Source organism: Ursus arctos, unplaced genomic scaffold, assembly GCF_023065955.2.
Source record: "Ursus arctos isolate Adak ecotype North America unplaced genomic scaffold, UrsArc2.0 scaffold_8, whole genome shotgun sequence".
In the NCBI taxonomy this organism is placed as follows: Eukaryota; Metazoa; Chordata; class Mammalia; order Carnivora; family Ursidae; genus Ursus; species Ursus arctos.
Genome location: NW_026623100.1, coordinates 7,441,758 through 7,469,726, shown reverse-complemented (window position 1 = coordinate 7,469,726; position 27,969 = coordinate 7,441,758). Strand labels below are relative to the sequence as shown.

The 27,969-nt window shown below is 43.4% G+C and overlaps 1 protein-coding gene across 1 annotated transcript; it reads left to right on the top strand.

Moving 5' to 3' along the window:
- Positions 1-152: 152 nt before the first annotated feature.
- IL18RAP (interleukin 18 receptor accessory protein) lies at positions 153-24,292 on the top strand. Its single transcript, XM_026488530.4, has 10 exons — positions 153-325; positions 2,456-2,747; positions 2,844-3,033; positions 10,656-10,806; positions 14,914-14,979; positions 16,609-16,732; positions 18,572-18,723; positions 19,864-20,001; positions 22,614-22,787; positions 23,525-24,292. The coding sequence occupies exons 1-10, from the start codon at positions 253-255 to the stop codon at positions 23,887-23,889; spliced, it is 1,725 nt and encodes a 574-aa protein (XP_026344315.4). The 5' UTR covers positions 153-252; the 3' UTR covers positions 23,890-24,292.
- Positions 24,293-27,969: the final 3,677 nt, after the last annotated feature.

Sequence of the window (27,969 nt, the reverse complement as noted above, 5' to 3'; positions counted from 1 at the left end):
GATGATAAGAAATGACACATGCAGAGACTGCCACACACCACTGTGGGCATGGGAAGGCGCATTTGGGTAGGACCCGCCCCTTTCAAGGTTTCCTGTGTGACTTGCATTTTGATCACTGGTTCTAATTTCTTCATTTCTCATTTCTTGACTTACAGAAATGAAGAGGATTCTCAGGGAGGAGCTCTGAAACACAATGTACCACAGCCTGGCAACAGAACAAATTCACTGAAGGGATGACAGGACCCAGGGAGAATGATGCTTTATTTGGGCTGGATATTTCTTTGGCTTGTCACAGGAGAGAGAATTAAAGAAATGACTCTTTCAGGTAGGGTTTTCACTTTTCATGTTAACACTGTGAGTCTGTGGTCAAAGTTTGAAGTGACAGATAATCTGATATATCAGCAGCTTGACCTACTAATACAGAGCATTTCCTTCCTACTGTTGAGATGGGTGCAGGAAGAGAGAAATTACTGGGGTGAACAGCTTTCAGCTGATACCAAGCATCAATGGGGAGCCCAGTTACAGTAGCCGGGTGTTCAGTGGGAGCAGCTGAAGGGGAATGAGGGATGATGGTTTGGTCATCTTTAACAGGAAAGTGCTATGGCTGCTGGCAAGTCCCCTGGGAGGGAGTTAGAGCATGACCTTCTAAATGGAAGCAGTGAAGAAGACAGACAAGGGAGCTTAATTCCTCATTAAGTCATGTACTCTTTGTAAACGTAAGCTAGAGTTTGATATTTTTTTTCCCTCCAGTTTTGTTGAGATATAAGTGACAGCAGGACACAAATTTAAGATATACAGCAAAGTGACTTGACCTACGTGAATAGTGAAATGATTACTGCAATAAGTGTAGTTAATATCCATTATCTCATATAGCTACCAAGAAAAAAAAAAAAGAAGAAGAAGAAGCTTCTTTTTTTTTTCGTTGTGATGAGAACTCTTAGGACCTATTCTCTTGACATCTTTTAGATCCATCATACAGTAGCGTTAACTAGAGCCATTGTGTTCTCCAGTACATTCCCAGTACTTATGTATCTTATAACGGGAAGTTTGTGCATTTTGACCACCTCACCCAGTGTCCCCACTCCCCACCCAGCCTCAGGTAACCACAAATCTGATCTCTTTTTTTTCCCATTATTTGTTTTATTTTTCATGGTTGGACACTGGAAATAATATTAAATAATTTTATTTGTTCAGTTTGTTCCGTTTTTTCTTTTTTTAAAAATGTTACTAAATTTCACTTTATTTTTATTTATTTAATTATGTTTATAATTTGGTTTTTGTTTTGCTTTGTTTTTTGTTTTGAGACTCCATGTATAAGTGCCATCATATGGTATTTGTCTCTCTGTCTGACTTATTTCGCTTAGCATAATACCTTCAAGGTCCATCCATGTTGTTGCAAATGGCAGGATTTCCTCCTTTTTTATAGCCTAATAATATTCTTGCGTGTGTGTGTGTGTGTGTGTGTGTGTGTGTGTGTACAACTTCTTTATCCATTCATCTGTTGAGGAACACTTAGGTTAATTTCCATATCTTGATTATTGTCAACAACACTGCTATGAACATAAGAGTGCAGACTATCTTTTCAACATAGTGTTTTCATTTCCTTTAGATATAGCCCAGAGATGAAATTTCTGAATCATACGGTAGTTCTATTTTTAATTCTTTTGAGAAGCCATAGTGGATGTACCAATTTATAATTGCAACAGTGCACAAGGGTTCCCTTTTCCCCTCTCCCCTGCCAGCATCTCTTATGTCTCGTCCTTTGTTGATAAGCCATCTTACCGGGTGTGAGGTGATATTTCACTGGGGTTTTGATTTGCAGTCCCCTAATGATTAGTGATGTTGAGCGCCTTTTCATGCACCTGTTGGTCAATTATATATTTTTTTGGAAAATGTTTATTCAGGTTCATTGCCCATTTTTTAAGTGGTTTATTTAGGGGTTTTTGTTTGTTGTTTGTTTGTTCTTGTGTATTTGTTGGTTTTCCTTCTGAGTTGTATGTGTTCTTTATGTCTTTTGGATGTTAATCAGATATATTTTATTAGAGAAATGGTTTGAAAATGTTTTTGCCATTCTTTGGGTCTTTTCATTTCATTGATCATTTCTTTTGCTGTGCAGAAGCTTTTTAGTTTAATGTAGTTCTACTTGTTTATTTTTTTTAAAGATTTTGTTTATTTATTTGAGAGAGATAGAGAGATCATGAACGGGGGGAGGGGCAGAGGGACAAGCAGACTCCCTGCTGAGCAAGGAGCCCGAGGTGGGGCTTGATCCCAGAACCCTGAGATCACCACTTGAATCGAAGGCAGAAGCTTAACTGACTGAGCCACCCAGGTGCCCAATACTTTAGTTTTTATTTGCCTTTTTGTGCTTTAGATGTTATGTCCAAAAACGCATTGCCAAGGGAGAGTTTCATCTTCTAATGCATCTCTCTGTTGCTTTGTTCCTTGTGGTTTTCAGATTGCATCACCAAGAAACTGCTTTGGGAATATTCTTCAATGAGGGAGCAGTTTGTCTTATTTTGTAACTTAACACAGTCACAGCAATCCCACGGAAGTCCAGGCTCTGAAAACTTGCACTGCAGTGGTCATAAGGACCTATCTGATGTCCAGTGGTACCTACAACCTCAAAATGGAGATCCGTTACGGGAAATAACTAACAGCTCTGCTCACGTCATCCAGAAGAGCACCCTGCACTTTTTGATGACAGGAATACATGATGCTGGGTCATATATCTGTAGACCCAGGATTAGGTATGTCCCGAATGCATTCTTATATGAAAACATTCCCGAATCCTCTATTACCCGGATATAACGTCTATGTTCACAAGACCTTGTTAACTCTCCTAGGAGCCCTCTGGATGAGGCCTGTTGTGTCAAGACCATCTTAGAAGTGAAGCCTAAGACAAATCTATCCTGTATGCCAAATAACTCTGTACCACACGAGCAATACCTTCTTCTTGGTAGCACTGACTATATTCATTGCCCTACTTTCAACTGCCAAAGTGATGCACAAAGTCGACAGGTGACCTGGTACCAGGTAAGAATGACTTCTCCAAAACTGATGCAGGAGTATAGTTTTTACAGTAACATCCCCATGGGTGCTTTATGGAAATGTGGGTTTGAGAAACTGGGGTCTAGAGCTTTGCAAATCCTGACCTTGTGCCTACAGAGAAGACCAGACCTTCTAAAGGGTCTTTCTCCTAGGGAGTCACAGAGCATCATATTGCGAGTAGGAGAACCATCTTTTTGATCAGTGCCAACGAAGTTTCTAAAAGTTAAGTGCATTATGCATGAGGTAAGACATAAACTTATGAACATCTGCTAATGCAGAAGACCAGGCGAGTTCATTTCTATTGCCTTTGGAAAGCAATGGGCACTACTGGGGGAAGGGAGACACCAACAAGTGAGGCCCAGAGGGTTTCTGAACAAAATAGGAGACTGGAATGCTTTCCAAAGAGAACACATCTGGGAGGACAGTTATGGCAAACATAGGTGGCCCAGGTGACAGGTGTCTTGCACAGGTGGGGAGGTGGGAGACGGGAAGGCAGTATAAAGAGGAAAGGGGGTGGGGGTAAGGAAGAAGCAGGCTTCCTAATGATTTTGCGCTATGAACCACATGTGAATAAGCTTCATAACAAAAACACTTCACATTGCCTTGGCATCTTACAGTTTTTCCAACTACTAACGGATATATAAATGTCACATAAGCATCTCCTTCAACATAGCACCATGGTAGTTGACCCCTGGGTGGTGGAAACAAAGAATAGAATTTAAATTGCCTCCTACACTTGCAATAATAGTTCGAAGTCCAATACTTTGCTGTAAAAAGTCATGTAAAATGTGAAATTCGACTTCAAAACATGTTTGCTAATATAAAAATTTCATTTTAAATTGCCACTGATCGGCCACATAAGTGGCCCATGTTTAGCTCATGGTTCTACGCACTCAGACTCAGCAATCAGAGAGTCACGGTTGTACAAGCACTGTGGTGTGAGGACCCATTTCCTCACTTGATTCCCCTGACACCTGGCGACAATGGGGAGACAGGCGCTATCATGTCCCCTATAGAAATAAGTATACAGAGAGAACAAGTGATGTGATGTGCTGTAGGTCTCACATTTGTATTTTAAAGTGACACTGAAAAAATGCTGGCCTCAATAAAATCCTACTTAAGAAACACATTAATTTCATAAAAATTTCTAGAAGTTTTAAATTTCTAAAATTTAATTTCTAAAAACCAGAAGAGTCCATTATTCTGTTCATTATTTTCAGTTCTCTTTTTTTTTTATTAAATATTTTATTTATTTATTTGACCCAGAGAGAGCGTGCACAAGCAGGGGGAGCAGTAGAGGGAGAGGGAGAAGCAGGCTCTCCGCTGAGCAGGGAACCCTACTCGGGGCTCGATCCTAAGACCCTGGGATCATGACCTGAGCTGAAGGCAGACACTTAACCAACTGAGCCACCCAGGTGCCCCTATTTTCAGTTCTCTTAAGAACAAAACTTCCCTTGGTTCAAAAGTCTTTGTGGTCTGGGATGACAGATATCTTGCTATGTCAAGGTAGGCTGTTCCTAGGTCAGTAAAAGCAGGCTTGCCCCCCTCCCCCCCCATCATTTCAGATCAAAATGCATTTACATTTTCAACGATTGTATCTCTGAAAGGAAGGCTATTTTCACTCTCAGGTAAACAGAAGCCACACAATGGTTGCCAGTTTTCTGCATATATTGCTCTTGTCAACTAAACCCTAACAGTGTATGACATTCACAGAAGGAGGCTTTATTTCACGTCTCTGCAGTCTTGACTGCAAATGTCAGTGTGTTTAGTGGTGAATAAGCATCTGTCCTAAAAGTGGACAACAATGTCTCTTGTCAAAATTGTACTTTCTAGGGGCTCCTGGATGGCTCAGTCAGTGAAGCGTCTGCCTTTGGCTCAAGTCATGATCCCACGGTCCTGGGATCGAGCCTGGCTCGGGCTCCTTGCTCAGCGGGGGGTCTGCCTCTCCCTCTCCCCCATCTCCTGCTCTGTCTTGCTCACACTCTCTCTCAAATAAATAAATATTCAATAAATTAAATTAAATTATACTTTCTGATGCAGATTTGGATAGGTAATCATTCAAGGTATGTTTCCCAATTGCGTGTGTGTGTGCACATGCATACACACACACACACACACACACACACACACACACACACACACAGTCATGCACTAACCTGAAAAGTCACAGTCCTCACGGAAGGAGGGTATCACGAGAAGTCATGACATTAGGCAGCAAATAATACGCAATGCTCCTTTCCTTCGTGCTAAACCCCCAGTACTCGGGTGGTGGGTGGGTCACACCTAAGCCAGCTCAGAACAGAGAGCAGGTGCTAACACGGGCTGTGCAGAGGAAAACATGGTGTTATTGAATTCAAATGACACTGCTGACCAGGGATGCCTCTGCCAGATGTATAGAATATCCTACTGAAATAAATCCATGGGCTCGAGGCTCTGGGGGCTTTCAAAAGATGTTTAATAACATGTCAAAAGATTTAGGCTTGGAGATTCTTACTTGAAAGAGTAAATGACCAAGAAGTCAGAATTCGAGTGAATTATCTGTTATTTACTCAAAGAACATTTTCTCCATATTTTGCTAATTTCTAGAAATCTAATAAGAAATAGCCTAAACAGACTTCATCTTAAATAAATGAGAATTACATTTAATGAAATTCATTTTACATTCTCTCGCTAAGCAAATCTTTGACACGGGCAAAATTACTACAGGACAGCAGGAGAAGTCCTTCCACAATGGCATTGAGACTCGGGTGTCGGAGACACTGCTGTGGCCTCTTGTGACTTAGACTTGTGCCCCAAGTAACCTTTCCATGTGGTTTCAGACAACCTCCCTCATGTGCCACACTCACTGGCCACAGTGCTGACGTCACCACGGCCTCACCTCGGAGCCCTGCGTTCCATGGAACGTACACACTCAGACCTGCCACTTCTCCTTCTCATTTCTTTTTGGCCTACTTTTCTCATAGTCACTAGTACTGCCTGGCATTCTGCGAGCCGAGTGACAGAGAACTGGTGAGTTGGTGAGACGGGCTAGACCAAAGATCAGTGTTCTTCCAAGTGGGGAAGAAGTAGAGATCATTTCAATTTGATATCTGAAAAGTATTTTCAAGGTTGGTATATTGGCCATTCAGTTGTTCTCACCGAGCAATTTCAGAGTGTTCATGATCCTGCATTTTTTCTGACATCTGTTCAATGCTATAACCCACGTGTTGCCTGACCAACAGTGAAAACAGAGAAACTCTTTTCTTCTTGTTCTGAGCAGCATATCAATGTGGTCTATGATTATGTTAGCTTTGGGACAGCTCCATTATGTGGTTGATTCATTCTTAGTTGGCAGGTTGGGTTTTTTGTTTGTTTTTTTGTTTTTTTTTTTTTCACAAGAACTGTGATCAAGCCAGTTCACTTTTGTATCAACAGAGTAGAATTTGTAACCCACGTTCAAGATTTTCCATTTATTCTAATTAAATCCCTATTTGTTGGCTTTAGCTCATCATTCTACATATCAAGAACTTGGAATTGATTTTAAAATCCACCATATTAAGCCATCACTCCCAGACTTGTGTGACTTGAGGATGAGAGGCAGGCATGATAGGTCTCAGCAAAAATACTGAACAGCCTGGGCTATTTACTCTAGCATGATCCCATGGTCTACAACAAATCTACAACTTGGGAAGTATTACTGCTCAATTAACTTAAAAAGGGCACCCAAATGTTGACTCATTCAGCCCATATGTACCTATTTTACTTAAGAAAGACCTCATGAACATGTTTTCCAAATGACTCACTACATTGAAGAGAGAACATCTATCATATTCCTGTATTCCTCTGAGCCTCTGGTCTCTTCCTTTTATCATACAAGAAAATGACAAGACTGGCATGAATGTTGGTAGTGAGTGCAAGCTGGCTGATATTAGCCAACTTCTCTTTTTTAAGAGCTCATAAGCCATCTGCCCAATAATTCATTTAAGACTTTGGCTAGAGATGAACACCTAGCTCATGGGTCTATACTTTTCATAATGTACGCTTTTCCACTTAGAAGATAAATATGAGTACGAAATTCATGTATAAGTAGAATGTGGTCAGTTGATGATTAGGGCAAGAGACTGAAGCTGCAGGAAAAGGCAGATGGGAGCAGAAAGCAGAAGCACGAGAGGCACATTCCGTGAATGGTGAGTGGCTCAGCCTGGTGGTAGCAGGGCATTTCTGAGAGGTGTACTTAGGGTTAGGGCTGAAAACAAAGGCTGTAGGTTGGTTATGTGGTATGGTTATTGGGGGTCGCTGTTGGTGTGACCGAACTTTACAAGTGTGAATCCTGGTCCAGGGAACTAGCTGTGGGGACAGAAAGAAATTGGTGGATGCCAGTGATATCTTCAAGGAATAAAATACAAGATGAAATATTTTGGGGGACATAGAAGAGACGACTCATGTTTTGGGTCTTTCTGGCTCAAATATGTTCACAACCCTTAGCAAGTTGAGAAGGTAGAAGTGAATTCAATGAGGGAAGAGAAGAGCTCATATACACAGATCTGGACATAATGAGTCCTTAAAACAGGCATGGAAATGTGAAGTCCATCAGGGAGGGTAGGGCTCGAGATGTCCATGCTGGGAGTCCTCCCAAACTAGGTAGCAAAAGCCCTGGTAGGATCTTCACTGTGTCGTCCAATGGTGGGGAGCACCACTCCCATAGAATAACACCGGGTGTATTGTACTCCCTGGGGTGGCTGCACTGGCTGGTAGGATTAGAGCTTGATGACATTAGACGGTAATATTTCAATAACTTCATTTCCTATAATACATTTTCTTTGTTCTTCTTGCTTCACACATTCCTTTAAAAGTCCTAAGTGCCTTCCTCTTTTCTGAATGCCTCTGTTCTGTCTAGGACTTACTGACACTATTCATACAGGTTCACATTGAGACGTTCCTCCTTCCGTATTTTCTTCAAGACTGTTTCACAGCTGAGCAAACAGCCCCGTTAGCACCTCCCTTTCCTACTTGATTTATTTGCAATTGTCTTACCAGAATGGATTTCCCATTATTCTTGACATAAATGGCCTCTACTTTACCTGTTTTCTTTGATGTTTCCTTTTAGTTCCATCTCATTAAGTCTTAAGAATACATATGAAGTCATACCTTCTTTTATTTTTTTAAGATTTTATTATTTATTTGAGAGAGGGAGAGTGAGCACATGAACAGGGGCAGGGAGGGGCAGAGGGAGAGGGAGAAGCAGATTCCCTGCTGAGCAGGGGGCCGGACTCGGAACTCGATCCCGGGACCCTGAGATCATGACCTGAGCCAAAGGCAGATGCTTAATCAACTGAGCCACCCAGGTGCCCCCATACTTATGTTTTTATGAAAAAAAAAATTAGGTCCACTTTGTTTTGACCCATCCCCACTGTGGCGTAGCTGAGGTCTCAGTCATCACTCTGCGTCCTCTCCCCATTACTTTCTTGGCTGATTCACGACACATCTCTGCTCCAATCTCTGCTCTTTGTGTGTGATTATTGTATTCTCCAGAGTTTTATCTCTGAACTTTGAACCCATGCTCTGACCCTTCTTTCGAAGGGGTCCTTGACCCTTGAGATCAGCTGATTGATATTTAACATTGTCTGCCCCACTTGTTTGCTTTCTTTTACTTCCTGCCTGCAGCTGCCCCCTCTGACCAGTCTGACCCTCCCCTCAGGCTCCTTAGCAACCTACCGGAAGTCCCATCTTGGGCCACAGGAACCACACCAGAGACTTGGAGTAGGGGAATCCCTGCTCCTATGAGTTAGCATGGGAAGTAGAAGGGAAATTCCTCAATGAGAACATGAAACTCAAGAGTCAGAAAAATTCACATTGACCCTCAGTCCTCTCAGTTGCTAGCTCTGTGATACAGGGCAACACAGGAACTCCAGAATCTTGGTTTTCTCAGAGAGTCTGTGCAATCCAATTCAGAGAATCCTTTGAGTGAATCATATGAGATAAAACCTGAGAAAGAATTTTTTAATCTGTATACGAGGTACTTACTATTTTGTTATTTTTGTTGCTTATCTTTTTGCTTTTCACTGCTGTGGTGAGAGATACTCTCCAGGGGCTATTTGTTAGAGATTGAAAGGCCATGTGCTACGTGGAAGTTAGGGGCTACAGAATTATTGGTACAGTGATACCGAACCATTCAACAGATATTTTTGAGACCTTTCTATGTCTTAGCCCCTAGTGATATGAAGGTGATTACATGACTCTTATGCTTCAAAACCTTTCAATTATACATACTTTATTCACTCATCCTTTACAAAGAGCTTACGATGCTGGCCTGCTTGCCAAATACTAGAGATGCAAAAACCAAATCCATCTACATGCATCAGCCTCCTCACCGTGGCCTTATTACCTATAACCATGCTCCATTTCAAATATTTCCAGGATGGCACTTCCCTTCAATGGCGTGATTCCTGCATATTCTTTAGGCTCTGATTAGACTGGAGGGAGCATCCCTGCTTCCTGTGAATTGAGACAAGGCTGCCCAAGTGCATCCTACTCTGGCTTATGCCCGGGGCCTGCCTTCTGAGACTGAGCGCTCTCTCAGTCTCAGAAGGAAGTCATGACTCTGCATTCTCTGGTGGGAGGGATCTACGTTTATTCCTGCCAGTGTGTCCAGGAGCAGCTGTGTCTTGGCACAAAGGCTGTCTCAACAACGACACAGAAAGAGGTAACTGTACACAGAAATTATGATCAGAGGGCTATGTGCGATCGTGGAGGTCTGGAAGCGTGCAGGGCCTGGTTCTGCCAGGAGAGTGCCTGATCACTCTCTCTGCCAGAGTTTCCTCTTGAGTTGGAGTCAAAGGTGGAGCCACAGCCTACCCAGTGTTGGGGAAAGTGGTGGGAGAGATGTACCGAGACATGGATGGGGAAAGAATATGGTTATTTAGGGAATGGCAAGTGGGTGGAGAGGCAGCAGCAGGAAATGAGAGCAGGAAGGAATGGTAAGTTCAGCTGGGGGAGAACTTTAGACCTTAGAAGAGTAGAAGAGTATCCCTGATGGATATGCTAAGTAAGGGAGAGAAATGTTCATAATTGCATTTTAGTTTCCACTTGGGTGTGGGTCCACCATGAGCTCATTGTTTTTCACTCATCAGTCAATCTTTGTCGTATCTATGTACACCTATTTAGTTATTTACTTAATATTTTTAATTCAAATTTCACCTTTTTTGAGTTAAATTTATTTACAGAAGAAACTTTGTATTAGCCCCATACACACAAAAAAACTATGTCAATTTCCGTAAATATAAATATACATGGTTTAAAAAAAAATTCATGGAGGTATCAGCCCCTTAAAACACTATGAGATCTCTAGAATATTTTCAGAGGCCTGAGTCATGCTTTGGAAAATACTAGGCTAAATAACATTTGCGGATCAGTCAGATTTGGTGCCTCGATCTTAACAGATAATGTGACTGTATTTTTAAATACCTGTCATGAACAAATGAGAGTCTTGCAAATACAGTTTCTGCACAGAAGCTCTTCACAGCTTCGGTGATGCTCTCGTTTGTAAAGTTCTTCTATTGTTGTGATTAATATTAATAACGATTCTCCAGTTAAAGAAAGTTATTTATTTTTCTTGTCCCTTGGATTAGAATGGAAATCCACTCCTTAAAGAAAGGAGCAACTCAATCCTAGTGGATGAAGTTTACGAAGAACAGGACGGCACGTACGTGTGTGATTACACTGAATCGGATAGCCCAAGTTCATGGACAGTCAGAGCTGTTGTCCAAGTGACAACCATTGGTAAGTGAGATTTTCGTTTCAAGATCTGGGATTTGAAGCCCCGTGACCCAATTAAAGTTACCTTCTTTTGGCTTAGTAATGGTTTCCTTTTTGGAAAAAAAGAAAAGATAACCATATACTCGTAGTCATGTGAAGCCTTGAATGTGGGAAAACATTAATTTTCCCTTAACCTAGATTCCATCCCCCAGGGAAAGCCTAGTCCTGGATCACATGCACATTGTCACAAGTTGGGTTTTCCCTGTATTGATCAATCCCTGGTTTGTTTTCCAATAAGTTAAAAATTATATTAAATATTTCACATGCAGCAGTGCCACCATGAACCTATCGCCAGCTTTAATACATGTTAATGTTTTTCCACGTGCTTAAAATCTTGCTTTTCCTTTAAAGAAACAAAACATTGCAGGGACAGCTTGAGGCCTATGTTCTTATCTCTTCCTGCTCCTTCCCTTCTCAGCTGTAGTCCAATCTTGTAGCTTATCTTCTTCCATTTATGTCCTTATGTTTTTCTGCAAATATATGTAGGCATTAATAAAAAGAACATTGTTTTATATTATAATATGTGTTTTGTGTTAAAAACACGTGGTATTATTCTAAGGTATCGTTTTGCCAATTTATACCCCCTTCAGCAGGGAACAGAGTCCCATAATTCCCAAATAATGTTTGGTGTTATCAGACTTTTTGATTGGTGTCAAGTGAGATCTCTCTCTCTCTCTCTCTCTCTCTCTCTAAGTCCCAATTTCCATTTCCATGAGTAAAATGAAATTTAATACCTTGTTATATTTTTATTGGTCTGTTGGGTTTATTCTTCTGTGATCTGTCTATATTTGGCCCAGTCTTTCCGTTGGGTCATTCTTACTAGATTTACAAGTGCCCACATGAATAAATTGTATGCTGCAATTAATTTAAGCATGGCTTTTGTCAAAACACAACAGGATCAGTCATTCAACCTTTGTATTAAAGAGCTACAGAATGGTTGAGTTAGCTCTTAGTAAATACATTGATTATTTTTACCTCCTCTTCTTTTAGTGTGAGATACAAATTACATTAAACACCCTGAGGCCAAGATAACCACTTCCGCCTCCTTCCTGGATCTCAGCAATTTACGTTTATATTAGATTGCTCCTTGGAGAAGAAGTTAGAATGTAAGCATCCCACTTGTACCCCTTGCCCCCTCCACGGGATGTGTGATTGTTCCTCTCTTAGGCATGATAACTCAGCCTATCAAATTTTCAGGGGCAGAATCTGCTTTTCTCTTTCTTCCAAGGGATGTCTTACACAATCTGTTGCCTCTATTTCAACCAAGCATTCCTGTTTTCCTCACTCACTCATTCATTCTTTCACATATTCATTTTTACACGGATATTTGTTGCACATTTAATACATATCGGGCCCTGGGCTTGGTGCTACGGCTGTAAGAATGAGCTTCTGGACACTTTCTGTGACCACCCAGAACTTCCCACTTTGTGGGGCACACAGGCCATCACAATACATTTCAATGAGTGGTGAGGAAGGGAAGCAATGGGGCATATGGGAGGCCCACAAAACCCAAACCTGGACACACCATGGCCAAGCGCTAACTGAGGGGTGAGCCCAAACCAGAGCAGTGAGGGGGGTCAAGATGCTGTTCCAGGCAGAGGGAGCAGCATAGTCAATGTCTGGGAGATGAGAGAGTGCATGCACAGTCCAGGAAGGAAAAGAAGGTCTATTGAGAGTGAGGGTCTGGAAGCAGGACTGACATCCTGCTGTTTTAGCAGGTTTGAACTTTATTTAAGGAACAATGGGGAGCTAGTGAGGGTTCTAAGCAGGAGAGTGTCAGGAATAGATTCGTATTTGAGATAGATTACTCCATCTGCTGTGTAGAAAGTGGATTTGGGGGGAGTAAGGATAGAGAGAGCAATTGCTGATGGTGGCCTCAACTAGGAGCTGCAGTGAGGCTGGACAGAAATGGACAGACTCGGGAAAGATGGAGGAGGTACGTCTGAAGGGTTTGGGAATTGGCGGTGAGGAAGAGGGAAAAGGAGGGATCCAGGCTGAGAGAGTTGGGTTTTAGGCTGGGCAACTGTGTGGACTTCCTGTTAGATACTGATGGAGGATAGCATTGTATGGCATAGATAAAAGCTGACATAGGGGACAAATGGGGGAGCAGTAGATTTGATGCATTTTCTTAAAAGATGCCCCTGGTCGCCTACTGCACAGACTTAGCAAAGGTGATGAGAAATGGCTTTATTTGTGCGTCAACAGAACGTGATGATGGATTTAATGTGTAAAGAGGGACATGAAGGATGTTTTTGTTTCCTGGCCTGGATAAGTTGGTCAATGGTGACACCATTTCATGAAACAAGAAAAGGCTGAAAAAGAAATGGGTCTAAGGAAGAAATGAAGAATTAGGTTTGAAAGGACTTTTAGTGATCCAAATCACGACGACAAGGAGGAATTCGGATAAACCAGTCTGCAGATGTTAGGGTTGGAGATGAAATGTGAGGGTGGTCAACATGATATCTAAAGCAAAGGGACTACATGAGGTCACCTAAAGAGTGAATATAGAAAGAAGAGGACCTGGAACTGAGGCCTGGAGCATTGCAATACTTGGAAAGTTTGGGAGGAAGGGGAAGATCCCCAGCGGGGATAGAGAAGGGGTGTGAGAACAGATGGAAACTGTCCCGGGACAAGTGACTAAGGTATCTCTGGGCAGAAGGAGTGACACTCTGCCTCAGTGGTGACGTTTGAGAACTCATCATTGGGTTTGGGAAGACAGCAGTCATTATTTACATAAACGTTTGAGAACTCATCATTGGGTTTGGGAAGATGGCAGTCATTATTTACATAAATGTTTGAGAACTCAACATTGGGTTTGGGAAGATGGCACTCATTATTTACATAAGCGAGTGGGTACTGGTGGAAGGGTGGGGAGGAGAGCTGTAAAGGAAGTGAAATTGATGACGTGGGAGAGAGATCATTTCAAGGTTCAAGACCTTTTGTAGGGAAGAGCACCACAGCAGAGAACAAGGAAGAAAACTGATATTTACAAGAAGCACAGAGAAAGTGGGGCCCCCAAACACACTGGGAAGCAAGCAGAGAGGCGGTAGGTGAACAGGAGAGCAGGGAAGCAGGGAACCAAAAGACGAGAGGGTTCTAAGAGACGGTGCCCAGGAGTGTCCAAGGCTGCTGGGAAATAAAACTGAAGGAAAACTCAGTTGTGCCCAGTGGATTTAGGTGCCAGGAGATCATTGGGGTCTTTAGCCAAAGCAGTGTCTGTGGAGTGATGGGGGCAGGAATAGAACTCCACAGGAAGCGAGAGAATGGAGATGAGCATATAGCACTGTTTCAAGAATTCGGCTGCGAAGGAAGGAGAATGAGGGCAGCAGGGAAATGAGGTGCAGGGGTTTTTCTCTGTTTTAAGATGGAGAGACTGAGCATTAATAAATGCCAATGGGAAGACGTGGGGCGGGGGGAGCGGAGAGGAGAGAGAGAGGCAAATATACAGGGGAGAGATGGAATCTTTGAGGGAAGGAGTGTTCCCAGGAAGTAAGAGGACAATGTCCAGAGCAGAGGTGATGAATTTTCCTTTATCAGGAGATGGGACATAGTCAGGAGGAAGTTGGAGCCCTACTTAACAGTTTGGGGCAGGAAGTTGAGGGATAAATGAGCAATGGAGGGCGGGACTCACCTTTATTTTGAAATAAACCACAAACTTGGTGATGGAGTAGGTGGACCTCAGTCTGGCTGATGTGGGGATTTTCTCAGGTGTGTTCTTTTTCTGGATTACTCAGCCAGATGCTGCCAAAAAGCAATCTTGTAGGAGAAGATGGGAATGGGGGCTCAGGTATGCGATGGTTGAGCAGGGCTGGTACGGAAGAAAATGCACCCAAGTGGATAAGGATTTGTCAGGGACTAATTTGCTAGCACGTGTGGCCTGATGTCATGGTCATTTTTGGAGGCTGGTTTTTCACATGGAAACCTTAGTTCCTAGCCTTATAGACTATGAATCAGAATTGAAGAGGGAGCTCCGAAGCATTGAGATCAAAGTGCCCCTTTGTACACACATCTTCAGGAAGCGGGCTTTCGGATTTCCCAATGCACATAATCATTTCTATTCTCATCTTTCAGTGAAAGACACTAATCACAAACCAGATATCCTGGATCCCATCAAGGACACGCTGGAAGTAGAACTTGGTAAGGTGGGTTGTGTTATCACCATTGAATGACATTGTGCTTCTGGGAGCAGGTCTAAGTGTGATATAAGGAAAAGAGCCTTGGGATTTTTTTTTAAGATTTTATTTGTCAGAGAGAGAGAGCAGGCACAAGCAGGGGGAGCAACAGGCAGAGCAGGCAGAGGGAGAAGCAGGCTCCCACTGAGCAGGGAGCCTGATGAGGGGTTCGATCTTAGGACCCTGGGATCGTGACCTGAGCTGAAGGCAGACGCTTAACTGACTGAGCCACCCAGGCATCCCGAGGCTAGGGATTTTATGTCAAACAGAATTGAGTGTGCATCTTGGCTCAGCCACTGGCTACTTTTGTGACCTTACAGAATTAGTTATTCTTTCTAAGCTTCAGGGTTTAAATCTGTAAACAGACAGAAGAAAACTGACCTCATCTGGATACATCGAGAAACGTAGGATAATGTATGTTAGATGGCTGGTGCATTGGACATGATCAGTAGATTCTGGATTCTTCCTTACTCATCCCGGAAACAGGTGGTTACTTACATGAGGTCCATTGGTGAAGTCTGTAAATTTAACCAATTTACCAACTTGAATAGCATGAATCTTTGTAAACTTGGTGTTTGGTGTGGCCTTTAAGGTAATTGTAGAGGAACACTACATCCCTGCTCAAGTAACTCATATTCCCAAGTAGTGTCGTCTTTTGGGTAGAGGGGCAGAGTGACTTTCCTCTTGATCTCCTTGTATTTTATCAACTTCAATAACATCTACATCATCCCGTACAGTAAAATAAGAACTGCGCTATTTAAACCAAGTGCTGGTTGTTCCAATAAAATAAGCACTCTTTGAAATGCTAAAATAGTTCTAATTACAGAAATGTCAAAATACATACTATGGTAAAAGACCGCTAGATGGCGGTATCAGTGTGTCCTGACTATGGAAACAGACTGCAAAATCAGCAGCATCGCAAGAATGCAAGGAAAGAGGAAAGAAAAAAATTAATAATTCAAAAATAGCCAAGCTACGTATGGTTTCAGTGAATTTCAAAGAATTACAGGGCAGGGGGACATTATTAAGGTGCAAAGACGATTTTTTAAAGGTGAAAATTTGAGTTTGAGGCAGAGTGGATCTGGGAAAATGGGTAGAAAGAGGAGAGTGTAATACTATGCATCCCCACCATAGTAAATTGTTCAAGAAACTGCTGAATATCTAAATAATGTCTTCTTTAAACTATATTAAAGGAACTTCACAATTTTAATTTAATATGCAACTATTGGTCAGCAGTAAGGTGTTCTTCGTTGACACATCTTGTACTCAACAACAGCGCTGGAAAAGCAGACTGGTCACTGAGGGGACTCCTCATTTGCCTGGTGTCTTTCCTCAAACCACATCAGAATTCTTAGTGCTATGAGCACACAGTTGCAGGTTCGAGATAGAAGTATTGCCCATCAGAGACAAACAGACCTGGTCTTATTTGTTTCCAAATGAGAGACAGCTAGATGTTTGGTTATTTCTGGCACACCTGTTCTTTACCTGGAAACGTGATTGCAGTCATGAACGGTCTTCGGGTGGAGCCTTGCTCCTGCATGGGACAAAGTGTTCTCACGGACTTCCTATTTTTCTGTGTCGCCTTCATTTTCAGGAAAGCCTTTAACTCTTAACTGCACGGCACGATTTGGCTACCAAAAGAACTTTACGCCTGTCATAAAATGGTACATTAAAGATTCTGACTGGGAGTGGGAATTCCCAACGTCTCAGGAGATTGGGTAAGAAGGAAATTAGCAGACGATATTCTCTGCAACCCACACGAAATGCTTTCACCTTTGGAACCCTTAACAATATACACCTAGAGGTGAGGAAACAGGCGCCATTGACAGTGTGGCCACTAGCGCCAACTAGTGGTGGATAGAAAGCACGGAAAGGCAAAGTGCAGGTTCGTTCTAAAGAGCAGTTTCGGACAGGCCATAAACTATTTAAGTTGTCCTGAAGCTCAGCTTGTAGCCACAGTTCGAGGTGGCTGCTTTACACATCAAGCTGACAAGCAGACAGGCATACCGACCCAGGCTGCCTGAATAGAAGTAGCGCGTCCAACCAATGAGAAAGAATGCTGCCCCCCCCCCCCCCCGCCCCCGGCCATTTTCCCAGCGCCATCCATTTAGAGCAGTGGTGAGTCCGGGGATCCAAATGTGCTCTCATTAACAATCTGGAATGTATCCAGAGGAAAACACACAATAATGAGTCTGACCAAAAGTATGTGAAGCGAGGAATAGTTGAAGCAATCCAAATGGAAAAGGAGAGGCAGAGATGGGATATCTGTCTTGAAGTCCTTGGAAGCCATTACATTTTTATGGAAACAGACTTAGCTTGTCGCTCTCTGGAGCACAGAACCCCGATGAGTGGACGGAATTTGCCGGGAAGACAGTTTGGCTCAATAGAAAGGAAAACTCCAGCTATTCAGAGCTATCCAATGCTTCGTGAAGCTGGACTCCGGTACCTGGAAGGATTAAGAGTTTGGATCTAATCTGTCAGGGCCGTCACTAAAAAATGGAGTCCCTTGTTTTTCCAAAATCTGTTCCAGATTAATAGTCTATGTATTAAGCACTTTCTTCTGAGTCTTAAAACATTTCAATGAACAAATGTAATATTTTGAAAAGTGCACATTACTACAAAAAGTAAAGAACAAATTTTGATAACAGTAATAGAATTTAGCAAGAACTGCTAGGACAAGGGAAGTCACACAAGCCCTTGGGCTCGAATCTCTGTTTTCCACCTATTGACAATGCGACCCTTGACCCCTGCAAGACTCCATCCCACCATCTGTAATCTGTGGACACTTATGTCCACTTTCCAAGGTCCTTCCCTGTAGGGAGCTGATACAGTAGAGGTGACATTCTCCTCACGGTCCCTGACCAGTAGGGAGCATTCAGTGAATGTGAGTTGGTTTCGTAGGCTTCAAGCAACACAACCTAAAACACCATCCATACAAACAACATTCCTTCATGTAAAGACAGACTGTAGATCGCCAACTTTAGAGAATTGTGAAAGAATACTGAGACTTACAACTTGCTGGATGGGGCAGAGTGGCCTAGGCCCAGGACTCAGGCTGCCACTTCCAAGCAGAGTGACCTTGGACTGTCACCCACCTTCTGTGCCTGGTCTGCGTTGCTGGCCAAGTGGGGATGATCATACTCTTACCTCATGGGGGCTCCTGTGAGGTGAGGCGTGAAGGAGACTCGATAGTCCAAATGGAGTGTTCAACAGGATAAACCCTGGGTGGAAGTGAGTCAATAGTCAATATTATTCTTAAATTATTGTTACCGTCTATTTTCAAGGGGAATGCTTAGAGTGATGAAGGTCAAATGAGACCCACCGTAAATTAAATTCTGCTGTAAATGCATAAAATGGTGCCTAGCAGATTCAACCATCAAAAATGAGCCCGCATCCTAAGATGGCCGATCCCATGTTCTCCTGGCATCTCCTTCTACTATGCGATCTCTTAGCTCTGCTGAAAGCCAAACTGTTGGCTGCTCATATGAGTTCCGAATACTGCAAAGGTGGTCAGTGGATGCTACTGAATGAGTACGGTATTCATCCTTCTTTCCTAGTGTTAAATCCACTAAAAAGGATAAAGTCATTTCACGTGTTATCCACTTGAAAAAAGTTACTCAGAGGGAGCTTCACAGGAAGTTTATTTGCTTTGCCCAGAACGCCATCGGAAACACTACCCAGTCCATCCAACTGAAAGAAAAGAAAGGAGGTAAGCCTGGAAGGTTGTCTCACCATGCGCACAACTGCTTTTATCTGGGAGGAGAGGAATTTTCCTAAAGAACTGTAATGATGCTGACAGCAAATGACACTTGCTAGATGCTGGACACCATGCACTTGGCTTGTATTAAACCATTTGATACTTTGGCCAAGGACACATCACTAGTAGGTTTCATATCAGTGATCCAGAACTGGTCCTTTTAACTAATACCTTATGTATGGGGGCTGTGTTAGAAAAGCCTGACATTCATTCATTCATTCATTCATTCATTCATTCACTTACTCATTTATTCTATCTCCAAATACCTAAAGGGCATGTCCTGTGTAACAGGTATGGTGCTAGGATCTAGCTCCCTTTTAGGGCTTTCTTGTCCTGGCTTCTCAGTCCAGAGAACGTGATGGTCGGGTATTGGAATATGGAAGAAGACTCATCTTGCTCACTGTTCAGGGTGGTATGTGTAATATCACAGACCACAGCCTTTTAAAGGTGGAGTGGAAATTGCTGGTAAAGAATCGTTTCTGAAATTTCTTTAAGAAGACACTCAGTGGTAAGCTTGATATCATTCATTCAGTTAATAAATGAGTACAAGAACAAGCAAGTTTTGAGTGCTAGTGAGGCTTACATGAGACAAAATTTGTGCTTGGCCATAGTGGCTGCTTGGTAATGGGGCTCCTGTCAGGAGAGGTGTGTGGAAGGTCTCACGTGTTAGGTACCGTGGAGGGTATGAAACCAAGCCACGCATAGCTCCTGGCCTCAGGAAGTTTAGACCTTGGTAGCGATGATAGTGCGTGCACATAATTTATATTATGCAATGGGAGCGCTGCAAACGGGTTGTGTGGAGGTTTATGGGGGAAAAATAACTAGAAGTGGCCATGATCAGTTTCCCTGGCCACCCCAGCCAGGAATGGCCCGTTCCCATGAATTGTCTCCAATTCATTGTACGACAGTTCTCTCAAGATGTAACTGTACGTTTTTCCAAATTCAGAGGAACGCTTCCAACAGCGGTGATTTTGATAAAATAACTGGGTCAGAAAAGGTGTTGGACGGGCCCACAGCATTGGTTGGAATGTGGTGGTCTTGTCCCAGGAAAGCTGTCTCTGCATTTGCTCATGGCTGCCATGTTTCCTCCAGCGGTGTTCATTTACATCCTACTTGGCACCGTCATGACCCTGGCAGGCGTGCTGACGGCAGCTGCTCTGCTCTACATGTACTGGATTGAAATAGTCCTGCTGTACCGAACCTACCAGAGCAAGGATGAGACACTCGGGGGTAAGGTGACCCCAACTTGCCTCTGAATTTTCCTCTCAGAACTGACTTAGAGGGAGTCACTCAACAAATGGATGTTGCCTGATGGAGAAAGTCATACTCTTCAGGCTTTGAGACCTTCTTCCAGGTCTGGTGGCTTCACACCTGGGAGAGCCAGGAGCAGGTGGAGAAATCACTTCTTTTCAGTCCGTTTACCAGGAATCTTGCTGACTGGTGATGCTATTGTAGATAGAGCAACCGGGCTGGAAAATAATGTCCCTGCTCATCAACCTAACACAATGTGACAAATGAAACATCTCAGTGCCTTAGTTTCCACTCCTGTAAAATGGGACTGTAATCACAATCACAATGAGTGCTCTGGGGCCTCGTCGCCATAACACATATTTATCATTTAGAACAGCGTCTACACTTAGTAAACACTCAGTAGATACCAGTTGTTATCATCTCTTGAGTACTGAGGGCATTCCAGTCAGATGTATCAGCCGCTTGAACTGTCACGGCAATTCTGCAAGCCCGGCAGAAGGACATGAAGTCACGGGCCCAAAACTGAACTGCAAGATGGCGCTAGAATTGAGGATTTGGCCCTACAAGGTTTGGCTCAGAGCCCCCATTAGCTATTACCTCGGTTAGCCTCATCTATAAAATAAGGGGCTTTGATGATGCTGGCCGTGTTCAGAAAGTGTGAAACTATAAAATCCAGGTACTATTACAATGAATGAAGCTATCTGCCCACTTCCCAGGAGACAGGATCTTAGCGCTTATTAGTGTTTGCTTCTTTAGACTAGAAGAGCTTGTTTGAGCATTTTTCTAGCCCTGGAGGTCTCTAAGATTCAATTTGCAGTTTTAGTGAATGATTCTCTTGCTGGGAAAGGGCAGGATCCCTTCTGCTGGATTCTGGGGGTGATGACTTCCCATGCCAGGGCTTGCCCCACACTGGGAACGCAGCGAAGAGTTCTCAGATCTACAGGCAAAGGGCAAGAAAAGCAATGCATCAGTCGTACCTTTATTTGGACTAATTATTGAGAATTCATGCAAGAAATCCTGTAGCCAAGAGTGTTTTTTGAGATTTATTTCTTCAAATTAGCTTTTCAGCTTTTATGAGTTGAGCAAGTTATTTAACCAATGTCTTAATCATTCCCCTAGATGAATTATGCTTTTTTTAAATAAAATATTTATCTTAAGATTGTAGAGCTTGTACAGAAGAGCCAATCAACTGTGAAACTTTTAAATCTGTCCCTTCTCTTTTTACTTTGCACAGACAGGAACCTGATGAGGAGGCCGAATCCGGTTTTAAAGCACCGTGATTCTGCGCCCTTCTGTGGCCAATCTAATGTTTTATAGCAAAATAGCTGTTTCCTTTGAAGTTAATGCCGAATATCCAAAATTTCAGAGAGATGTAGACTGGTTGGAGTTGCAAAGGACCTAGCAGAGGTCTGATACTCCCATTCACTAATTTAGTACCGAAGTATTAGTACCGAAGTAATTTACTATTTCCAGATTATAGAAAAATCCAAGCTCTCTGGAGTTTCGCAGCGATGTGGAAGGAATGGCGGCGACTAGGGCATGTCACACATTTAAACGACACAGCCCTTCTCTGTGAGCCCTGCCCCACGAGCCTCCGCTTTCCCCCCGGGGCAGCGAGGAGCTTCGCAGATGAGCCTCCTGGGTTACTGTTCTTCGGCATCCCCCTTTCTTGTCTCCTGGACCTCCCGCGCTCCCTCTTCTTTATCTATTGCTGGCATTTCCATCTACGGTGGCCTCTCTTATGTCCATGTGCAGCAGGTGTCGGGCCCATTACGTCAGTAACACTACTATTTGCCAGCCATTGTGCAAAGGGCTGGAATACAAACCTGGTATGTCCAGATGCCGATGCCCATGAGTGGACTTCTGAGATTTCCACCTCTCTTGGTTAGTTGTATGGCACATCCCAGTACTCAATGTGCGTTGGTAATAATCTGCTCAAAAGAGGCTCATGAGACTTTACAAATATCCCGAAACGAGTTTCATAAATATGATTTCCCATCTAGAAAGCAGGGGAAAAGGATATTTACCTGGCACGTGCTGTGAGCCAAACACCATGCACTTTGCAGACGTTATGTCACATGACCCTGAAAGCCATCCACCAGAGAGTTCTATACCCCATTTTACACTTGAGGATTCTGGTAGAGGTCCATGTGCTGTCGGCTCTGTCCTCTGCAAGGTGCTGGGTCTTGGCAGGGCTTTGCTCGCGGGACGTTACTAGGCTCTGACGGAACAGACTCTTCTTTGATGTATAACTCATGAGACGGCAACAGCGCCGTGCAAAGAAAATTCAGAGGAACCCCCGAGTACGTGTGATTTAATCACAGAAGCCACAGCTGTTTGATCTGACCTCAGTGAAAAGGCAGGAGTGCATCAAAAATGAGAATTCGAATCCGATTGGACAGCCGACACCACTCAGCAGTGTGATTCTGAAATGGACACAGCTGCTGCTTTTTGAGCGTTCAATCAATTCTGCAAGGAGCCCAACACTTGCCCATATATCATAGGATAGAGAGCTCACTTAGCTCTACCACGATAGTGAGACATAGGTAAATGGTTAACTTTTTTTTTTTTTTATCGTTTCTCTTCCTCAGATAGAAAGGTATTTGATGCTTTCGTATCCTATGCGAAATGGAGCTCTTCTGAGAGCGAGGCCAGTTCATCTCTGAGTGAGGAATACCTGGCTCTGAATCTGTTCCCTGAAGTTTTGGAAAACAAATACGGATACAACTTGTGTTTGCTCGAAAGAGATGTGGCCCCGGGCGGAGGTAGGTCTTGCGCGCCAAGAGGTGAGCTAGGACAAAAAGGACAGTTGAATACAAGCGCTCTGTGGGCTTTCCCGTCATTCCTTCTGTTGGGCTATACGTCTTCTGGAAAGTTTCACGAGCTGAGAATACGTTGGGCCACAGCACAGGAGAACATGTGTTGCAGAGCCATGTTCTGTCATCCAAACAAACCCGTCTTCAGAAAAAAATTATTGGGCCCTAGGGAGGCCTTCCTGAACAAAGCTCGAGTTCCTGGCTCCTCTGTAGGAAATCATCGCTGTCATCCCACGCAGGGGGTCCCCTCCGCTTTGTAGGACTGCTGGCCACACCCCTCAGCATTGGGCAAGGTGAGGCCCAGCCCTGGCCACTCATCCGATGTGCAGATCTCATTCCGTCCCCCCCTTCCTCTGCCCCAGGCACCCTACCCGGGAGCCTGGGGCATCCCATGCCCTCTGTTAGCCCAGCCTGCCTTGTGCCTGCTGTTAGAGGAATTGAGAGTTTGAGGAACGCAAAGAGGAGAAAGGAATGTAAAGTTGGGAGTCACTGGACACCAGAGGATATCTTCAACTGTCAGTAGGGTTGATACAGCAAAGCGACATGGCAAACCAGGCTTCCGTTCCCTCCTTCTCTAAGAGTGCCTTTGCAAGGAACCCTCTGGGTAGATCTGGGAGATTCGGAGATTCGGGGTTATTGAGACGCCAGGTCTAGCAATAACAGTTCCTTAAATTCTTTATTTCCAGTGTATGCCGAAGACATTGTAAACATGATTAAGAAAAGTCGAAGAGGAATATTTATCTTGAGCCCCAACTATGTCAATGGACCCAGTATCTTTGAACTACAAGCCGCGGTGAATCTGGCCTTGGATGACCAAAGACTGAAGCTAATTTTAATTAAGTTCTGCTCCTTCCAAGAGCCAGAGTCTCTACCTCATATTGTGAAAAGAGCTCTCCGGGTTTTGCCCACGGTCACTTGGAGAAACTCAAAATCAGTCCCTCCCAATTCCAGGTTCTGGAAGCAGATCCGCTACCATATGCCAGTGAAAAACTCGAAAGGATTCAGGCAGAGCCAGCTCAGACGTATCCCCGAAGTTTTTCACTTGAAATGACTCAGTAAAGCAGAAACCACTGGGAGGAGCTCCCAGCCTAGGGAATGGTGAAGCGGACCCTGAGCCGCCTCCTCCCCGTCCCTGGTGAGTGGAGATGTGGATGGACAGAACACACAGACCGGTCGAGCTGATACAAGACGGGGAAGTGTTTTGTCGATTCTGAGCTAGGCTGGAAGGCCCTGGAATGACCCCGAAGCTCTGGGTAGAGCCTCTGCACAGAGGGAGAGTGAGTTCTCCAGATTCTTGCTCGCATTCAGGGCACGATGCCCCTCAGACTTTTCAAGCGGTCTGAGCAGAATCGGCAGAAACAGTCACTTTTGCTTTGTGGCTATCGGCTACCACGTCTGCTATTTATTATACATATAAATGTATATATATTTGCAATCAAATAAATATTTTTTTCGAAGTGACTGATTTAAACTTTGCTTAAAGCTTCTCTGTAAGAAAACAGCAACAACAAACCATTCTCCGTGTTCACCCATTAACTCTGGAGTATAGAAAGTAAGTGGGAAAGGCAGAAACGGCGGGGGGGGGGGACAAGGGGCAGACAGGGCCACCGTCAGTCTCTACTCTGTCCTTGCAGGAAGTGCCCCCTCTGAGCAGATGAAATAGAAGAGAGCCCTTCCTGTGGCGGGCAGGGAGGGTAGTTTTGTGGCAGACACAAGGCTAGGGGAGCAGAGGAGGGCTAACTTCAGCTCCTTCTTGTCCCCTTGGCCTTTGGGCAGGGCATGAAGCACACAGCCTTGCTCTGGGCCACTGCAAGGAGGGACAAAGTAGGTCATAGTGATCAGGCCAATGAGGAGACAAGGAATGGCCTAGCACTTACTTACAAAGTAGAAAGACAGTGGTAAGAGTTAGCAGCGAGGGACGAGTCTGGGAAGTAAACCTTTACATGGGTTAAAAGACAACAAGAATGGAGCTTGAACAGAGCTTTGGTCTGAGCCAGTTGGCCATCGAGGCTGGCACTCCTTGTACGTGCTGCCCGGCCTACTGATCTCAGCCGAGTCCTAAGTAACAGGGTGCTATGCAAGCGTATCCTGTGGTTGGTCCTGATAGACAAGCGGATCTCATCCTTGTAAGCGTGTTCTCCTTCGGAGCGTTCAATCTGCAGTTACAGCAGTGCTCTGGTCCTAGAGGACTTTGTAAAAGCTTCACACTCTGCCATCCCTGTCTGAATGGAAAGATTCGTCTGAGCAAGAAAGACAAGCAACTTCTGGACTCATTCAAATGTAATGTGTCACATTCACTGGTATGAACGCCATCCAGGCTCAGAATGGCAAAAGGCCTCGTCATCGGGCTACCACGTGGAGCCTGTATGAAATGCTCCTGAGTGGTTTTTTCCACAGAGGCTCCCACATCAGAAAAACCACCGCGGCTTTGGCACCAAGCGACGTCCTTGTTGGGAATTTCAGTGATGAAGTTAAAGATGACTTAAAAGGTATAAATTATTCCTGGAGGAAGTTTCTTGTGGGAAGGCTCATTGTAGGGTCTCAGTGGGGAGGCATCCACACTGCCATCGTGCCCTTGTGCTATGGTGGTGGCCGGAACCCCTGCTTTTCCTGCCAGCTGCTCTCTGAGCTCGAAGACTCAGAAACCTCTCGGGGCCGGTTGACCCAGGTTTATTTTGTTCTAAAATAACTTTTGCTAAAACTCATCTATCCAGCGGTCCAGAGTTTTGTTCTTAGCTTAACAGAAACTCACACTGAGGCTCAGGTTTGTACGTACTCAGAAAAGGGGGCTTGGGGAGGGACTAGCTAAGCCAACACGTACAGATACACTCTCTCCAGGTCGGCGGATACACTGAAGATGACAAATGAGCGTCAGGGACAAAGGCTGATTTACGCTTCTTACATGCAAATCTACTAAACAAAGCAGGCAACTGGAAAAAAATATTCTAGATCGAGGAAGTCTCCGATATATGATGGTTGAACAGTTGAGCTCAGTGGAGTACAATGGGAAAAGAGTATAATTTTCCCACTCCACTTTCTAGATAAGGTGACCATATGTTCTGGTTTTCTGGTCTACACCTGTTGTCCAGCTATAATGTCTCTCTCTGAAAACATGCCCTAGTGTGGCTAATGGTCCCTCTGCCTCTAACACACGCTGGAAAGTACTCCTTACTAACCCTGGATGATACCTCAGGCAAATCTCACAGCCATCCTGGGGTCTTCTGGTGTTTAATACCTACATTTTCTATCTCTATTATTTCCAGATTGCAGTTCCAGGTAAGACGGAGTAAGTATATACCACCCTATCTCTCCCACTCATTGCAGCTATAAAATCTAAATAAAATACTTAGAGAATCAGTTTGAGGATTTTGGAAGGTAAATCAAAGCAGAATGATTGGAGAGGACAGGAATTCAAAGTTTCATGATTTTATTTTCCTCCAATATCCCTTGGCTTGGACTTAACGCAGTCTATATGGGTTTCAAGTGGACGTTAGTAATGACAGAGGGTTCCAGAGGAAGCCCTCCTGTTTCACCTTGAAGACTGGGAAAGGAGTTTCCTAACACTCTTATATATATATTTCCTTTCTATGTTCTTTTACTTCCTGGCCACTATGCAATTCTGCAAAAGCAGAGGCAAGAGGGCCCTCAAGAGCCTACATCTCTGTGAAAGGGGAATTGTCCGCTTTGATACAAGAACCTGTGGTCTCTAGAGAGCATGGAAAACCTCTTTGGATTGGTTTTGTTTTCGGTTTGTTTGGGTTTTTTTTTTTTTTTTTTGGTTTTTTTTTTTTTTTTTTTTTTTTTTTTTTGGTCTTTCTGTCCTCTTACCATTTAGGTGTGGGGATAGAAGCAACTGGGGAAGTGCACTCTAGCCAGAGAACCGCAAAAAAGAGCTTAAGAGGCCTTTAGAACCAGAAAGTACCACGGGGATTGCAGACAGAAAGGGGCCCAGGAAAGCAAACTCATGAAGTTGCTTGCAGACTCCTGGGCTCATCCCTAAGCTGCCTAGGCATGAATCTGGCCCAAAATTGAATACTATAAATTTTGAGAATGGGACTATAGGATAGACCACTTCCAGAGCTCCAGACTGACCACTGAAAGGTGTATATATGGAATAAGTCTAAACAGGACCGAAAGACAGTGAAACAGAACTGACATTGAAACCACAAGGCTGGTTAGAATTTGGGGCTTGAATCCAACTGGGTCAAGTGCTTGCTAAACAAAAATAGCATTCTACATAGGATTTCAACAAGATCCAAAGTTGCATAACATAATATTTAAAATGTTCAGGGCACAATCCACTGAAAGCAAAAAAAATCCTATTTTCTGATGGGGTTTTCAATGTAGGTAGATGTAATATATAAGTTAACTACAACATAAAGGAGAGACGGTAGGGGAACTTACATGGTGGTAAAGTATCTACAAATCACTTGAAGTGGTAAAGTACTGATTCTAAATAGAAAGTGAAAACATAAGTATGTTATATTTTAATGCCTTGGGCAACCACTAAAACAAACAAAGAGAAAACAAGTTTAAACAAAAATAGAATAATGAAATTGTTTAAATAACCCAAAAGAGGGAAAGAAAAGGAAAACAAAGGGATAAAAAACTGAGAAAATGAACAGAAGTCAAGTAAAAAAAGGTAGACATAAATCTAAATATATCAATAATTATATGAAATGTGAAATGTATGAATGTAGTGATTAAACAGCCAAGGTTATTAGAACACATTTAAAAAAAATGACCCAACTATATTCCCTCTACAATGAACACATCTCAAATATAATGATATAGGCAGGCTGAAAGTCAATGTTAGATATAAACATGTTATATGATCATTAGTTACAGAAAAGTTGGAGTGCCTATATTAACATCAGCTTAGACTTCAGAGCAAAGAAAATTACTGGGATAAAGACAATAACATATGAGGATTAAAAGGATAAGTTTGCTAAAAAGAGGTAACAATCTTAAATGTGTATGCACCTAACAACAGAGATTCAAAATACACAAAGTAACAACTGACAACCAAAAGAAGAAATAGATAAATCCGCACTTGGACTTGGAGACTTTATTTAATATTCTCCTCTCAGGTAATGATAAAACTAGTAGGGGCGCCTGGGTGGCGCAGTCG